This window comes from Harpia harpyja, chromosome 18, assembly GCF_026419915.1.
Source record: "Harpia harpyja isolate bHarHar1 chromosome 18, bHarHar1 primary haplotype, whole genome shotgun sequence".
Lineage (NCBI taxonomy): Eukaryota > Metazoa > Chordata > Aves > Accipitriformes > Accipitridae > Harpia > Harpia harpyja.
In genome coordinates this window covers 18,025,170-18,042,259 of record NC_068957.1, presented here as the reverse complement: position 1 = coordinate 18,042,259, position 17,090 = coordinate 18,025,170, and the positions used below count along the sequence as shown (strand labels likewise).

Sequence of the window (17,090 nt, the reverse complement as noted above, 5' to 3'; positions counted from 1 at the left end):
AAGTCATGGATTTTGTGTTTTCCCATGTCCGATGATGTATCTGGGGAAAGACAAATTCTTGGGTCTTTTTGGAAGGACTGCTTACAAAGACCATGGGGGTGCTCCTGAGAGCAACGTCTCTTTGATGCTAATTGGCGATTTGACTCTTTTAGGCTCAGCGCTGTGGACATCGCGTCATTGCTGGGAAATGTGGAAGAAATCTCTACATTTCAGCAAACACTGAACCAAGCCTTGGAAGAAGTTGCAAAGTAAGCTTGTGCCATAGCATTGAGGTTGTTAAGCTGTTAAACTGCAGCTAAAAACAATGGAAAGACACTTTCATTAATGTTCATCCTGGCTGCTGTCTTAGAGTTGTTAAATATAGAAGAAAATAACAGGATTGAAGAAAGGCAGCAGGTAGTGCTTTGGCAGGAGGGAAGGTAGAAGAAACTCCGGCATTTCTACTAAGGCATCTGCTGAATGAGAGTGTCACTAGAGCTGATATGAAAGTGTACGTGGACCAAAGATGCAGACACATGCAGGGTGAGAGATCTGGCAGGCATGAAGGTGGAGATTGCCAGAGAGCAAAGAGCAAATTATTAGAGGTGATAATTTCCCACGGGCAGGCTGGCAGACATGTTCAGCCTTAGCCCGGCCTCTCCTTTGGAAGGGCTGAAAAGAGATGGGGAAAAGACTGAATATTGGAAATACATTCAGGCTGTGGCTTCCCTTTTTCTCTCCGTCTCGTCTCTCATGCTCATGAGTAGCACAGACAGCGGGACCACTCCTGTGTTGCACCCAGTTCTTTCCAGCACATCTTCCATCAGCTGCAGTGGGCTACAGCATCCCAGCTGCAGCTCTGCTGTGGGACAGGACAGGGTAGGTCACACCTTGTCCCAGGCTAATAACGGGTTGTGATACTCACTGTCCGCACCACAGAAACCCAGACACATCTGAGGACGTCCTTCTTCCTCCTCCCCAAGTGGCAGGCATGGGTGTATTGCTCAGTGCTGCAGTTACGTGGTGACCTGGAAATGTCCCCGTGCAGCGGGTGGTTCCTGGGCAGATACCTGAGAGTGCCGTAGCTGCAGGGTGCAGATCAAGAGGCTTAACGTTGTGGCTGGTGTGTTGGCGTCCGTAGGCTCCCTGAGAACCAGCAGCGCGTGGGAGGCTGTTTCATGAACCTGATGCCCCAGTTCCGCTCCCTGTACCTGACGTACTGTGCTAACCACCCATCTGCAGTCAACGTCCTCACGCAACACAGGTGAGTGATGAAGGAGGAGATTCAGACCGAAGTCCCTCCTTTAAAAAGTTACTTTTATTATTAATACTTGGCCTTGCACGGATCTTGACCTGTATTTTGACAATTGGGCAAGGGGATAATGTGGGATCCTGCTGCTGGGGAAACTGCTGGGGCTTTGGACTCTTCAACATAACCTTGGAACTCCAGCATGGACAAAACTCATGCTGCTTGTGTTCAGAGCTGGTTTCACAGGTCCTCTCTCACAGGACTCTCTTACCTTGGGTAAAACAGAGACAACTTCAGCCCTTTCAGTAACATCTCCTGTGATCGTTACTCGCTAAGGGACCCAGATGCTGTTTCAGACCCACTGCTGAAGTGCTCACACACTTGCAGATGGGAGTATGTCCCCCTGTGGCACTACGGTGTGGGGCACATTGTTGCAAAAGGAGGGTGGTCATCAAGTCACGCAGAGTTACCCAGTTTAATAGTTGAGCTGCTATTCAACCAAATGGTTGATTTGCAGGGTCGTTGGTAGATCGCAGTAATAACATCATCCTTCAACATGTCCCACTTGAGTAGACGCTTGAATTTGTGGAATGTCATGCTAAAGAGCATGCCAAGCCAAAAGGCTACAACTATGACATCCCTAATGCAGTTTAGCTGTCCTCTGTGCAGTGATGGGAAAGCCAGGACCCTGGCCGTACTGTTTAAGTCTTCCCATTCTGTAATGGGAACTCACCATATATTTACTTACCTGCCGAAATCCAGCTGTAACTCAGCCTAACGAAAAGCTTGGCTCCTGCAAATGACTCATTCATGTAGTTCCTCAGTCTGACCCCTTTTCTTAAATCAATCAAAGAATCAGCTTTGGCAAATGTGCTGACACACACAAGCCGTGTTTTCCAGAGCGATGTACGCACTGGCACCTGCGTCACGGCTCCCAGCAGGGTCCCAGCACGTTGCTGTGGCATCCTGCAGCACACGCTGTCCACCAGACGCCTGGCCCTGCGCCGGGGGACCAGCTGCCAGCACCGATGTACCCCAGAGGCTGTGCACACCAACACCTGCCACCACACAGCATCCTCCCCTGCGTCCCTGGGGAGCAGGGTCGTGCTTGGCTGGAAGCTTGCAGCTCCCCGCCGGCCCTGCTGGGTTTGCGGCGGGAGGTGCTCGGAGGGGAGGCTGGGCTGCCTTTAAAAAGGCACAGCTCGGAGCAGAGCTCCAGCCATCAGGAGAGCGTGGGAGGCAGCAAAACACAGCCCTCAGTGGTGGTGAGCCCTCCTTGTTGTTCTCTCTATTTATAGTGATGAGCTGGAGAAGTTCATGGAGAGCCAGGGTGCGGCCAACCCAGGCATTCTCATCTTAACCACGAGCCTCAGCAAACCCTTCCTGAGGCTGGATAAATATGTGACACTGCTGCAGGAGTTGGAGCGGCACATGGAGGTAGGTGGGATGCGGGGCTGCCGAGCAGGCTGCGCCCCTTGATGCTGCAAGAGCTGCCCCCCGAGCTGCAAGAGGCACCTCTGCCCGTTGGTATTTGAGCACCACATTGCTAAAAGTACTTACCACCCCTCCAAGGAGGTGTCCCACCTCCATGGGATGTTATCTACCTGTCAGATTAAAAGCGGGAAAGCGGTGGAGGAGCGTGGGGGCTGTTGTAGGAAGGCATTGCCTGCTCTTCATCCCAGCCCTTCCTCAAAGAGGGGCCGTTTCCAGCACAAGTAAAAGCAGAGTTCAGGGTCAGGCTACAGCTGGTATTTATTGGCACAGCGGGTAATAAATCAGTGTTTTTATTAGCATTTTATGAGATTCCTGTGCCTGGCCACTCGCTCCTGCAGCTCGCAGGCACATCCCCACCCCTCGCCCGAGGTTTTGCTCTGGGGTGGAGGCAGAGCCACACAGGCAGAGATCTGGCAGCTGGCGCAGACACGGGGGTGGAGGAGCGAGTGCCTGGGAGCAGGGAGAGCAGCGAAGGGGGACAGAGACTTCCTCGGCGAGTGGCAGATCTGCTTTAGGACATTTCTCCCCCCCGGGAACTGTAGAGATCTCTGCCGCTGGAGCTCTGCTACTCGCCTGCTGGTGCACTCCAGCTGCAGGGCTGCAAACCTCGGGGGATGCAAGGAGGTGAAGAAAACAGAAGTAACAGTCTATTTTTAACTGGGCTTGCTTTTTCCCTCTTCCAGTATTAATTACTAGTTAATTACTCAGCACACTTAGCCATGATCATTCGAATCCACATCCCAGTCGGAGGATTAAAACCTCTGTGCTTGAGCCAGGGTTTTTTCTGCATAGGAGAGAGCATAAGAGCTGGAACTGTAGGGCACACTACGGACCTGACCTGTCCCGCTCTCACCTGGCTTAGCTGAGCTGCAGGGACTGAGCTGAGCTTGGCTGCAGCCACCACGCCGGTACAGAGACAGCGTGCTCTTTGCAGGATGCTCTGCGGGGATCGGCAGTGTATTCAGGGACACACACATCACCTATTTCTCTTAGTTTCTAAGCTGAGTGTGGGGGTTTTGTTGCATGAATCAGTGGGGTTGAGGTTTAAGCTGTGATGCTGTGGGAGGAGTATGGATGTATGCAATATAGATGTAGGCAGTGTGGATGTATACCATAGCATTCCCTGCACTGCTGTGCAGCTGGAGATGGGGAAGGTATGTTCAGGGCAGCCCTTATCCCAGCTTCAGAGGTGAGCAATCCCAGGCAGCCTCTGACAGCCGCAGGGACAGCTCAGTCACAACCTAGACACCTTATGATTTGCTTGGCATGAGGACTGGATGGTGAGGAGCTTATGATGTAGGGCCCCAGATACAGGAGAAGGTGCTAGGAGAGTACTAGCATGCAGCTACAGTCAAAGACAAAGGGCAGCATACTGCTTCCCCCTACCTGGCCAAGAGCTCTCCGCTCAGACATGACCCCCCCTTAAACCCAGAGGTGAAGCTCCCCTAGATGCCCATGGAAATGGCACCGTTGATGGGGCAATGGCTGGAATGCCTTGCATGCCCATGGAAGTTTCCTTCCTGAAGGTGAAACCAGAAATTCACCCTGCACCTCTGCCTGTTTTGACTGATTTTCTTTGCAAGCCGAGTTTGTTCTAAGTAAAATCGTATCTGCTCTTGCTCTGGCTGCTTTACACTCATTACACTGGTATCAAGGAATTGCATAGCTGCTTTAAACCATGTCACGTTGAACTGGGTGGTGAGGAAGGTACCTGGGGGATTTTGGCCCCCTCCGGCAGCCGATGCAGTCTGCACCCTCGGCCCCGCATCCCCCAGCACCCTGCGAGCTCTGCAGCCCTGGGTGCGCTGGGGCAGTGGGTGCTGCACAGGGCTGGTGCTGGTGCTGGTGCTGGTGCTGGTGCTGGTGGCTGAGGGATTTTTCTCTCCCTTCACTAGGAGGCGCATGCAGATCACGAAGAGGTTCTGAAAGCCGTCACATCCTTCAAGTCCCTTGTGGTAGGTGGCAATTCTTAAAATAGAGCGCTCCATTTCAGGGCTGCATTTCATGAAGAATGAGTCAAGCCTGACATTTGTCTCCTCATTAGAAAAAAAAGATCTTTTTGAATGGAAAAGATGGGTTATAAAGAATCTTAATTTCAAGTTTCGAGCCTAGAGCTGCCCCTCTGGCTGCATGTTTCAGCAATTGCACGCTGGCACCGTGGTCCCAGCAGCAGAGACAGAGCATCTGTGACTTTCTCCTCTGCTGCAGAAAGCCACGTGTGGGTAGTGGTGTCAGCGGGGTCCCTTTCATCTCCTTTTGCCTCCATACCCTAATCATTTGCCACCTGAAACTAGACCGCCCCTTGCTCATTGAGATGAGCTGTGAAAGGTTAACAGGGGTGTCTGACTCAACTGCTGCTGCCAGCAGGAAGGTCCCCTCTGAGCCCATTGAGTGCTCTAGCTTTTGTTGAGGTTTGCTCCACGGGCGTCGGGAGGCTTTGACAATATTGCAGGTAATTTGTGGCTCCGGGTGCCGTGGCCATCGGCAGGGAGCAGAGCAAGTGGCAGCGAAGGGATGAGTCAGAGATAACAAACCTATTTCTGTGAGCTGTGTTACATACACCCCTCAAAGTCCTACTGCACTGAGATGAAAAAAAGGGGGAAAAGCCATCCACATGCACAAAGGTTTTACCCGGCAAAGGTTTTTTCAGTTATTAAAAAAGCTATAGTCTCTCTCGCTTTGTAGCCACTGAATACCTTTCACTATAACCACTCCAGATGTGGTCCAACTTCCTTCCTTAGCACAGCAGATGCAAGTTTTCGGTGCTTAGCAGTGCAGATAAAAGATGGGGAGGAGAAAGTTCATAGAAAACAGGAAAGGGCGATCATGTTACATTTACTTAGAAACTTGGCTCCCTTTCCATTTATTCTAGTAGATAATAGGGTAATAATTCAGTTAAATTACAAGGTGTCATTAATCTTTAGGAATGCGTGTAAGTGATGGACGGTTTTACTTGAAATGTGTACTTGGGTGCTGAGTAATGTAATGTAATTATGATACCACTAAAGAGGTTCAGTGCGGATTGAGGTTAGATGGGCAGAGATGCCCCTTGTGACGGATGCGTGGTCCCGTGGTAGGACCAGGGAGGCTCCTGAGCGATGGCAGGGCAGGGACCGCAGAGCCACCGTGATTTGCAGTGGCACCTCTGCACACAGACTGTGATGGATTGCTGTGGATTTTACATGGATTTGCATCCTGGGAACGTTGAATTTGGACACCCAGGGAGCCATCGAAGCACACGGCAGTTGCAAAACCAAAGGAAGCCCCCACAGTTTGGTTCAAAATAGTGTGTTTTCAGACTAGATCCAATGCAGCCTCTCTCTGAAGATCTGGGTAGTCAAAGGGTTTGAGCTAGAAAGGAGGAAAATCTCTGTCAGAAATAGGGGTTTGGAAAAAAACCAAGCAGCTGGTGAAAACTGAGCCTGGGTTTGGCTTTGCAGCTATTTTCCCTGTTGGCAGAGGGGTCAGTTAAAGCAAGTTTTGCTCGGATTTGCAGGGCTGTCTTTGTTCAGTCAGCATTGTCCTCTCTTGCAGAAAGCTGCTGAAGGACTGGCCGATCTGTGGAGCTCTACCAGTCCCCAGCTGCTGAGCATCGTTGCAGTCTTTTCAGTTACAGCACCTTCAAAAGCTTCTTTTTGTGCTGCGCTACTGCACTGCTGAAATATTGCGCCAAGTCCTGCTTTTGGGTTTGCAAATTTTGGTTAGAAAATATCCACCCATCTGATTCATGGGGGCTTTGCATTGCTGCAAGTATAACTTTCTTCGCTGTTTGGGCAAAATGGGCAAAATCTCTCTAAGCAGCAGCAAAATTAGAGACATTTAACTCCGCGGCTGTCTTGGTTTGGAAAATGTGACCCTGTACTCTCAGAGGTAGGACTGGTTTGGAAAGAAAAGTTTGCTCAGTGCAGTTCGCAATTTCTTTGACATTTTAATGTATTCATTACTTCATAAATTGCTAGGGTGTGATTTTTTTAACAAACTTTGTGTAATAGAGCTAAAGCAGGCTTTCCTGATCCCTTGACGTGACCAGCCCTGAGCCCACGTGGCTGTGAGAGCATTGCTGGTGAAACCGTCTTCATTGGGACGGTTTGGGTTTGCGCCTGCCCTTCGGCTAATGAAGCGCCCTACTGTGATTCCCAGTCGCAATGCCAGGAGCTGAGGAAGAGGAAGCAACTTGAACTGCAGATCCTTTCCGAATCCATCCAGCGCTGGGAAGGAGAGGACATAAAAACGATGGGAAACATCATCTACATGTCCCAAGTTATGGTACAGTGTGGGGGAAGTGAGGTGAGTGCGGTGGTCCTTCTCCTGGCTAAAGACATTGTGTCCAAATCCCTCCTTGCCCATGGGATCAGTGATACTAGGCGGCAGCTACTCTCACTCCAGGCCAGCAAAGTGGTGACAAATAATGCTGATAAATAATTTTACCTGGAGAAAAGCTGTGGAATGGGACTGTGCATGTCTTTGGAGTCAGGCACCCTGGGGGCTTAGCTTCAGGCCTTTGGTGACACACTTTTCAAGCAGAAGAAGTATCTCAGTGCCGCGTAGCACGTTAATTTCCCTCTTTCCCCTCTGTGACTTACTCTGAGAAATGAGAGTGACTTGAAAGTGTGCATTAGCATAACCATTTTGCCATGTTTTGCGCACAGCGCGGCAGCTGCTGTGACGTCCCACTCCAGAGCTGACTGCGCTTTGGAAATAACTGGAGGGATTCTTGTGCTACTGGTCCTAAAGCATCACACCAGTGCTTGCCGCAGACCTTCACCGGTGGTGTTAAAGCCATGCATACTGCATGTTTGGTGTGGGAAAGTGCCTGTTATCACTGAATTGCTTGCTTGCTGTAGCAACTTTTCCCTGGGAAGGGAAGACCTGTAAAACAAAGCTCTATAGAGTCTAGTCCCAGAGTCTTGTTTGGGATGTGAGATGCTGGGGGACATAAGGTCTTGGTCTTCTGAGGCACTCTGAAATGATTGGAAGAGGATTAGCAGGATGCAGACAAAAACATATGCAGGAAAAACTAGTACTGAAATGAGATGCTGTGAAGAAAAAAAGCCAAAATAATTGGTTTGGGGGTGATCTCTCGCAAGCTGTGATTCCAGCTGCAACAGGTTCAGTTTGCTGGAGGAAAGTGCTTGTGATGCATTGCAAACTGGATTAACCTAAATTCTTATCCCTGCAGGAGAAAGAAGAGCGGTATTTCTTGTTGTTTTCAAACGTTTTGCTGATGCTGTCTGCAAGCCCACGGATGAGTGGGTTCATCTATCAGGTAAGCATGCTTAATTTCAAGTTGCAAGGCATTAGGTGTGAAAAAGGAAATCAGATAGCTCTTGTCAAATTCGAATCCTCTGCTTCCTTAAACCTCTCTGTTGTGATGCAAATGCCCCAGGCTGGGAACCAGGGCTTGGTTTTACCATTTGTGCCAGGCCGCTTAGTGCCTTTGTGCTGCCAACTGGTTAAACAGCATTTGGTAAGTGTGAATGCTGTGAAATTAGAAAAAAAAACCCTCGCAGCATGTTGTCCTACATGCTGTTCTCAGGAATGTTGTGTGTGTGTGTGTAGGGTGTCCTGACCAGCTGTAGGGTTTTGCCCCACACGGCCAGCCAGCCGGCTCTCAGTGTTGTGCTGTCTCTGGAAAATATTTCACTACTATAAAGCCCACTGTAAAGAGCCCAAAATTTCCGTGCCATGAGGCACCCCAAAACTCTGCATTTCTTGTGTTTTACCATTTGAATGGCTGCAATCAGGCTGTTGGGAGCTTGGCTTTTCTCCAGTTGCCTCCAGGAAAAGGATGCTTTTGTGTTGATGTGTCATTTGTCATAAGCAAGGGAGATGGGAAAGATTTGGGAAGGATTTGGCTGGGGTTTTGACCTCACCGACCAGCGGGAGCAAGGTGAGCAGGCAGTTCAGCATGCAAAACAGAGGGACAGGGAAGGCTTTCAGAAAAACCAGGGGAAGTTGATCCTCCTGACTTGGTTGTAAAAAGGGGTTGCACCTAGTGAAGGGAAAGGGTGGCAGATGAGCCAGCATGACTCAGTTGTCATGGGAGCCTCTTCTCAGGGGGGTTTGACCTTGTTGTGCAGGAAAGTCTAGATCCATACATTAAAGGAGACTCTTCCTGCAGTCTGAAGCCTTCACAAATTAGTTTTTAATGGCGATTCCTAAAGAGAAAGGAATCAGCAGAAACAAGCACAACAACCCCCGCTGGGAAGCAGATGCAGACACTGACTCCTCCTCAATTCTCCTAGGGAAAGCTGCCTTTGACAGGAATGACGCTGACAAAGCTGGAAGATGCTGAAGGGAACGAGCACATGTTTGAAATCGCAGGTCAGTGGGGCCCCTGCCTGGGGCCATCCTCCCAGTCCAACCAGCAGCTGCCACTGGAGGTACTGGTCCTCCTCCTCCCCCTAACCACTGCACCACACTGTTCTTTTTGCTCTTTTACCGTGTGTTGTCTGAGTTCCTGACCATCTCCCTCCTGGTTGAGGCGACCTCCTCCCAATGCCCTTGAGCTCTGTCTCTGGCGCTGGGCTGCTGTTGGAGACGATAGTGTTTCGTATGGGACAAATCTCCCGCCCCAGTAGCACTGCTCTGTGCTGTGTGTGCCCCGTCTGCATCCAGCATCCATCCCATGCAGCTGTCAGCGCCTCGTTTATTGACAGATTAATGGCTGTGGTCATCAGGTAGCTTTCCTAATGTTCCTCCCAATTTTCCCCTTTGATTAATCTCATTACTTGTAGCTATACACAGTCATTTCATGCTCAGTGCCTTGGCTGCAGTGCAGCTATTTATGCTGGTGGTATTTGGCGTCAGCGTTCTGTTAATCATGGAAATGTTGCATTTGCTTACTTTTAACATGAAGTAATTCCTCAGACATTCATCTTGCCAGTTCCCTTAGGTTTGCTGTGCAGCTCCCACACTGGCTGGCACTGGGTGCCCAGAGCAGGATGGGCAGTCACATCTTTGCCCTGGCCTTTTTGCAGCCACTGGACTTTGCAAACTGAGGAGCCGCTTGCTGCTGTGCCGAGTTGAGCTCACCCCGTGTTTCCTCCTGGGTCTGTACTGCTTGCTAAAGACGGTTATCTAACCCTCTGCTGCAGGGAACATGACGGAGCGGATCACCGTGTCCTGCAGCACCAGCCAGGACTTGCACGAATGGCTTGACCACTTGCAAAGGCTGACCAAAGGGACGTGCAACACGGTATCCAAAACGCAGTCCTGGAGCGCTCATTCGGTAAGCGTCTCGCCTCCCCGGCTGAGGAACCAGCACTGGCTGATGTCTCCGTTTCAGCAGTGCACCTTGATATGGAGCTAATGTGTACAGCTGGAAGACACATCCTGCGGTTTTGTTTGTAACCGTGTCGTGCTTGTACCATTTTACATGTATCCTGCCCTATTTTTATTGTAACCTAGATGTCTCAGAGGAGTTCACAGCAAACTCTTGTCCATCCCCCTCTGCTTCTCTACATGTTCGGTGGCTAACAGTCTTCATTTGTTTCTCATCTATTTTCTCAGACATTTAGTTCAGCCGGACAGATCCGTGGGCCTCTAGAACCCCCCAAAATCCTCAAGCCCTGGAGCTTGAGCTGCCTCCGTCCTGCTCCTCCACTCAGACCGTCAGCAGCGCTGAGTTACAAAGAGGTAATCATCCCTCGTGCCTGCAGAGGACCCTGATTTCATGGCAATCCCTAGTGCTTGTGTGTGGGTTTCTTACCCCATAGCGAGGGCACAGAAGGTTAGGGGTTGTTGAGAGAAATGACTCTGCCAAGTTTTGCCCCAGTCCTGCGATGGATGCTTGTCACTGCGGCTGGCTTTGTGCTGCAAGTGAAGCGTGAGCACGCATGTTTGCAGGCTTGATGTTTGCTGTCGGCTGCTGTAGCCAGCGCCCTCAGCTGCTGGATGTCACCGGTCCTGCAGCGGCATGTCCCACAGCCTTGCACATCCGATTGAGCGCTGTCCTGCAGTGGTGCTGTGGTGAAGCTGCCTCCTCTCCTCCTCCTCCTCCTCCTCCTGCCTTGGTCTGAGCCGTGGGTGGGAGCTGGGCTCCCTGCTGGGATGTATTCCAGCTCCAGCCGTAGCAGTGGCTCAGCGCTGCCCAAGCCGGAGCTGCAGGATCGAGCAGCAATGCTGCACCAAGAGGAAGAGGAAAAAGGCCCGTTGATGTTTCTCGTGTCTTGGTGGCTGCAGTAGCCGTGGGGCTCGACCCTCCTTTGCCGCCCACCCAAGTGTTTTACACAGCCATACCCTGCTGGGAGGCAGCAGCCCGAGGGATCGCTTCCCCCGCAGAAACCCCAAGCCTGGGAGGTAGGAGGCGGCGTGGGGAAACCCAAAATAAAACCCAGCTCCAATTCTCACCCCCTGCTGCGACTGCAGTGCTCTTCTTCCCTACCTCACGTTAAACTTTTGGGATTACTCACCAGTAACTTGGGTAATGTTCCCCTTACTGAATGAGCACTCCAGTTCTGAGTCAGCTGCCTTTCTTGGTACAGCAGCCCTGGGAGCGCCGCTGCCCGGGTTCCCAGTGGGGATGGGGACGGGGAGGGGAGCTTCGACCCTCCCAGCCCCCCCAGCACTCAGGGATGGAGAGCCCAGTAGCTGGGGGGGCTGTAAGTCCGCTGCTGCAGGTAGAGATTTTAGGTAGTCTCACGGCATTCTCTTACATTTATTTCTTAAAATTTGTAAACCAACGCATTTCAGTTTGGGAATTAAATTGTTCAAAAACCAACCAAGCAGACTGGAAATGACCCTTAATCTTTGCATGGTCCAAATCCCTAACGTAGACTAAACCATTTCTTGCTTGCATGGTGAATTAAAATATAGGAAGAGGCATGAAGTAGAGGTGAAATTTTTCTGCGTGAAAGTGCAAGGCTGATATTTATTTATAAGCCGGCCAAAACCACAGATTGAGTGGTATCTTTAATACCACGGTCCTTTGCAGTTTCTCAGTTGTCCCCTGCCGCACACAGCAGGAGTTAAACTCTGTGTCGAAACCAGGTGAGAGGTTTTTGCCGCAGAGGCCGAGCAGGCAGGGAGCCCCAGGGGGCGGGATGCTGCTGCAGGCTGGATGGTAGCGTGCAAGGTGTCAAAGGACCAAAAATGTGGTTTGCACAGGAATGGGCTGTGTTGGCCACATTGGTGGAAACCCGAAGGCCAACGGGTCCAGCAGAGCTGGAGCAGAGCTGGGCAGGCGCAGTCTGGTACCCAGTCGGTCCAGCCGGAGCCTGGGGGGCAGCTCCCCTCTCAGGGGAGGGACTCGTGGACACGAGCTTGTGATGACAAATATGAAATAAGTTCAGTTGTTGGCCCAAGCAGATCTGCATCGTCCCTCCCTCTGGGATGGTCAGTCACTAAGCAGAACTCCTATTTCATTGTATTATTTTTTAATTTAAAGTAGGGCAGAAAATAAGCTATGCTAACAGCTCGGTGCATGTCACCTTCCTATAACGAAGATGTAATGAAGGAATACAGATTTCAAAGGTAATTTGCAGGGAAGGGAGTGGGAGAGTTTGATGAAAAGATTAGAGATTTTCAGACATCCAGTGTTACTTTAATTGGCTTCTAGTAGTGTAGGATGGGATGGCAGTCTTGTGCATTTCCTCGTACCAAGCTGTGCTCAGGAAACCCCAGAACCTGCTTGCGTACTGCACAGCACTCTTGTTATTTCCATTGAAATTGGGTCATTTTTCCTGTTCTGTTTCCAGTAATCATTTGAAATGACAGAGCAGGTGCTGTGAGTAAAGCGGTGTGTCTGGATTCAGGTTACCAAAGTGAAAAAGATTTACAGATGATTTCTTCTACTCCTTTTGTTTTAAGTGGCCTGCTTTGCGTTAGGTGAAGGGTTTATAACATCGGGATTCGGGACTTTGCTGGCCAGACCTGCAGGAGAGCCACGCGGCTCCCTGTGCCGAGCATCCCAGGGATGGGACCCTCCGCAGGGTGTGCGGGGAGCTCCCCGTCCTGCCAGCGGAGCAGGGAGATGCTGCTGCGCTGATGCCTGACGCTGTCGGGTCTCCAGTGAGGATGGCAGGTCCCCTTTGAGAAGACATAGTCCTGGGGGCTTGTCACCAGGGTGGGTAGGGCATCCCATCATCCCAGCTGGGACAGGTTGAAGACCCCAGGACCCGTGTCGAACACGGGGCCAGACCCCGAGCTGCTCCCCGGGGCTCAGACGGAGCCGGGCGCGCGGGGCGTCTGCAGCATTGGCTAGCACTGAGAGGTGCTGCATTTTTAAGCACTGTTCTCTTAGACAACCAACATCTACAGAAACCTACTACTAACTGAGGAGGCACGTTCTCTATTTTGATGTGTTGAGAGTGTATTAATGCCCACTTACCATGCGTTTCACATGTAATTTTTTCAGTTTTGCATGACACCGTGCTCCTTTGCATGTTGATAGTGCTCTAAAACCAGTACGGAGAGTGTGCCACATTAATCGCAACACTAACATTTAAATGTGGTTTAGAATTGTGGATTTAATGGACTTGGTCAATAAAATCATCAATCTCTCACACTCATCTTCTCTTTCTTTGCATATTCATTGTAGAGGATGTCTTATATCTTAAAGGTAAGGGTAGATACATCTCTTTGGCTTACTGTGGCAAAGAATGCTTGTTCCTGTTCACGCTTCTTGTGCTTGCATGACCCTAATTTTGCTTGGCTATATCAGTAAGTTATTGTGAGAGTCAGTAGCAACTGGCAAATATATTTTGAGATAACTCTCAAGAAGGATTTAGTATTACAGTACTTAAACTTCCTGGCATGTCTCTATTCCTGCTTAAAATCCATATTGCATGTAATCTACTAATACACTAATTGTCTCCAAATCAGCAAGACTTGTAACTCAGTGAAGGAGATAAAAGCTTGTGTTTCTTACCTGTGGATTCATAGCAAACACTAACTTTGTGTGTATTTGTCTGTTCTCTGTCTATGTGTACGGGGGATTTATACTCTCAAACAAATTGTGTGCATTTAGAAGCAATGTTATTTGCCAACTGTTTTATATTAGAAATCAAATCAAGGAAATAAACAACATTATAGGGTTTTCTAACAAAGACCACAGAGTTGGTAAGCAGACTAAAAGTGCTGTGAATGTGTTTGAATTCTTTGGCTAAAGGATCTTAGCCAAGGGTTGAATTTGCTAGAGGAGCTTGTCCTGGCCCAGACCTGCAGGTGCAATTCCTGGGGGCAGTGGGCCACAATTAGCACATAGGGAAGGCAAAAAGCATCATTTTCCCCAACTTTGTCACTGTCTGCTTTGTAGTTCTCTACAGTGTGTTGTGCATAACATGGATAGCTGCATTCAGCTGCGCTGCTCCGCTGTTTGAGCTGCCTTTGGTTCTGGTTAAACACAGGAGTCTGTTTCTCTATAGGATTCCAGCAAAAGTCCAAAAACAATGAAGAAGTTTCTTCCAAAAAGGAAAACTGAGAGAAAACCATCTGATGAAGAGTTCGTTATTCGGAAAAGTAAGTGTTGTATTTTTCTCTTTTTTTTGGAGGTTTCTGTGTACTTGGTGATCTCCACAGGACTTTGAGAACAGCCTTTTTTACGGTGCAAGATGCGACAGGATGCTTACGTTGTGAGCAAGCCTATGTGCTGCTGGGCACGGGAGGCTTCTGGAAGCGCACCGGTCCTCAGTCTCTGACAGATCCCCTCCCAGTTATGACTGCCGGACATGCTACCACCCTCGTGATTGCTAGCACAAGGTCATGGGTTGTGTGTGGTCGTGTTCTGGGTACAAAGCCAAGGAACTAATTCCACGTGGTTAAAAGCTGCAGTAAAACTGCACATCAACAGTCATCAAAAGATGCCTGAGAGCTGGGACAAACCCTTACCTGGCCGTGCCAGCAGGTCCTGGGACAGTTTCCATGGGGGATCAGGGAGCAAAAAAAGGCCCCATCCCTGCAGAGGTGTTAACCTGTGAAGAGGGATGTCCTGACAGCTCCCTGAAGTCCACTTGGGACACTCCTCAGGGGTTTTACATGAAAGGCCGTGGTCGCCCAGCAGTGAGCTGCCACTGAAGGTCAGTTGTCTCCCTCAAGAAGACAGCACTGAGCTAAGGCTGGAAACTGAGACTTCACGTTTCCAAGTCCTGCTCTCCTGTGTCTGTACCAGATCCCTCCTAGCAGGGCTGCTCTGCCTACCCATCTCCTGGAGCTGCCTGCACCCACAGTCAGGCATCACCCCCTGAGTTTTGCTGAGATGAGCAGCTAAAAGTGCATTTTCGTACCGTTTAGTCATGGTGCCACGACACATTGCAAAGGCCAGAAAATATAAAGGACCTCAAAAAGAAATTAGGCAAAGTCCCAAAGATAGTGTCAGTCAAGGAAACAGCACACTCTTCTCTTAAGGGACTTGGGAGCAAAGGCTGGGAGAGATGAAGCCAGAGCACTTTGGTTTTTGTGATAGCTATTGTCTGCAATGTTTTACAGGTACTGCTGCGCTGGAAGAAGATGCTCAGATCCTGAAGGTGATCGAGGCATACTGTACTGGGGCAGGCTTCCAGCAAGCCCTCAGCTCAGGTGGGCACACAACCAGATTATTTAGTTCATACTCTGCCTGCAACACTGATAACCCCTCTGGGAAAAACCAGATGGTTGCATCATACAGCAACGAGACTCATGCTAGGAAACTGTGTGGTGTTCAATCTTCAAGATAAGGGAGCTTCATCTATCTAGTGGTTTAGTTGCCATTGTTTTTCTTCTAAACACAGAGAATGAAGCAGGTAGGAGGGCAGATGAGACACAGCTATTTCACCAGCACTTGTTAGGAATTAAGCAAACCTAGTCAGTGCCTGTGGCTGTCAGCACTGAAAACCTGATGGTAATCTCAGGTTGCATATAGCTTTAGAAAGGAAGCATGAATATTATCTCTCAATCAGCTGCGTGTTTAAGAACAAGCTGCTTCATAAGAACCTATCTAACATCTTCAACTCTGGAAATATAACTATTTTCATTGCTGGTGAGATGTCGAATTAAATCACTGAACTATCAAATAATGGTACATTTAAAAAGGGGGGGCATGTTTCTTCTGAGAGCTCTTGACCCTAATCGAATGTTTTCATTTATAAGTCATGATGTAGCTTTAGATGCAGTGAGCACTCTTGAAAACTTTCCACTAGCTGCTTTAGCTCCAGGTTGGCGATACGTATAAGCCTGTATTTAACCGTGGCAGATAGCTGGTGGCTGCTGGAGCCCCTGCGTCCCCAGTCTGCCCCAGGCTTGCAGAGGAGCGGGGAGAACGAGGGCTGCATTTGCCGTGCTGCCTCCGGAGTGGCCTGGGCATCAGGTCATCAAGTCTCCCTTTTTCTTCCTGATGAGTAATTCTTGTACACAGGCTCCCGTAAAGACTCCATCCCCCAAGTCCTTCTTCCTGAGGAAGAGAAAATCATCGTAGAGGAAACACGAAGCAACGGCCAGACTGTCACGGAGGAAAAGTAAGCGCGGCTGCTCTCCATTTGCAGATCCCCTTGTTGCTTTTTGGAAGGACATTAAAAACCGATGCCCTCTCCTGCATCTCTGCAGAGGAGCAGGGCTGGTGTCACCGACTGCTGCCTTAGTCCTGGCAAGAACCACTGGGCTATTTCAGTTGCTATTTTGTCCCTTTTTAAGAACAGAGCCGCCTTCCCAGCTGCTCTGATGTGGCCGTAGCCCTCCGGGAGTCTGTGTGCTGGGTCCCGAGAGCCAGTTTATCGAGTCCCAGGGCTTATCCAGATGTAGCTAATGGGGTCAGGGAGGACAGAACCAAACAAGTGGCTGGTTTCTTTTAACCACTGACGTAGTGGGCTGCTGCTACCCCTCGGGAGCCTGGCTGGCACCCTGTCTGTGAGTGCTCCCAGCCTGTTATGTAGCTTCAGCATCTGGGTGACTGCATTGATCCACTCCTTTTGTAATCCAGACAGTGCATTCCTTTCATGCTTGTTTTTTTGCAGCATAACCTCAAGGAATCAAGGCCATTTTCCAAAAGATGCTCAGGCATTTCCAGTTTTAAAGGCATTGTTATTTACTGCAGTAGCGTAAACAAGGAAGTCAAAGCCACAGTCCTTTGTTGATAACTGAAAGATAGCAGAACAAGGAATATTTCTTGAGTTTCGAGAAAAGAGCCCTGAATTTTGGACTGGTGGCCTATAAATGCTCCTGGGCTGTGTTTCCAGAGTCCTCTCGCAGGCAGCAGCGATAGCAGCAGCCTGATGCTTGCAAAGCAGAAGCTGGAAGCACCTTCCTTATCAGTGCCTTGCTCACAAAAGCTCCCATGCTTTTGCTGTTTTGCTGCACTCCAGCTCTTTTTATTCTTTTTTTTTTTTGCATTTTTTTGCAGGAGCCTTGTTGACACGGTTTATGCACTGAAAGATGAAGTCAAAGAACTGAAGCAGGT

At 49.7% G+C, this 17,090-nt stretch overlaps 1 protein-coding gene across 4 annotated transcripts in view; it reads left to right on the top strand.

Moving 5' to 3' along the window:
* The window catches only part of ARHGEF6 (Rac/Cdc42 guanine nucleotide exchange factor 6), a 41,275-nt gene that overhangs the window by 21,290 nt on the left and 2,895 nt on the right, over nt 1–17,090 (top strand). For 3 of the 4 annotated variants that reach the window (XM_052813963.1, XM_052813965.1, XM_052813966.1), the window contains 14 exons: nt 153–248; nt 1,121–1,243; nt 2,527–2,665; nt 4,618–4,677; nt 6,863–7,009; nt 7,902–7,988; nt 8,968–9,046; nt 9,820–9,953; nt 10,235–10,360; nt 13,263–13,283; nt 14,089–14,182; nt 15,149–15,238; nt 16,053–16,152; nt 17,034–17,088. In XM_052813963.1, the coding sequence (XP_052669923.1) occupies nt 153–248; nt 1,121–1,243; nt 2,527–2,665; nt 4,618–4,677; nt 6,863–7,009; nt 7,902–7,988; nt 8,968–9,046; nt 9,820–9,953; nt 10,235–10,360; nt 13,263–13,283; nt 14,089–14,182; nt 15,149–15,238; nt 16,053–16,152; nt 17,034–17,088 (1,351 nt within the window). The remainder of the gene's footprint in view (nt 1–152; nt 249–1,120; nt 1,244–2,526; nt 2,666–4,617; nt 4,678–6,862; nt 7,010–7,901; nt 7,989–8,967; nt 9,047–9,819; nt 9,954–10,234; nt 10,361–13,262; nt 13,284–14,088; nt 14,183–15,148; nt 15,239–16,052; nt 16,153–17,033; nt 17,089–17,090) is intronic. The other variant, XM_052813964.1, reaches the window with a different exon arrangement.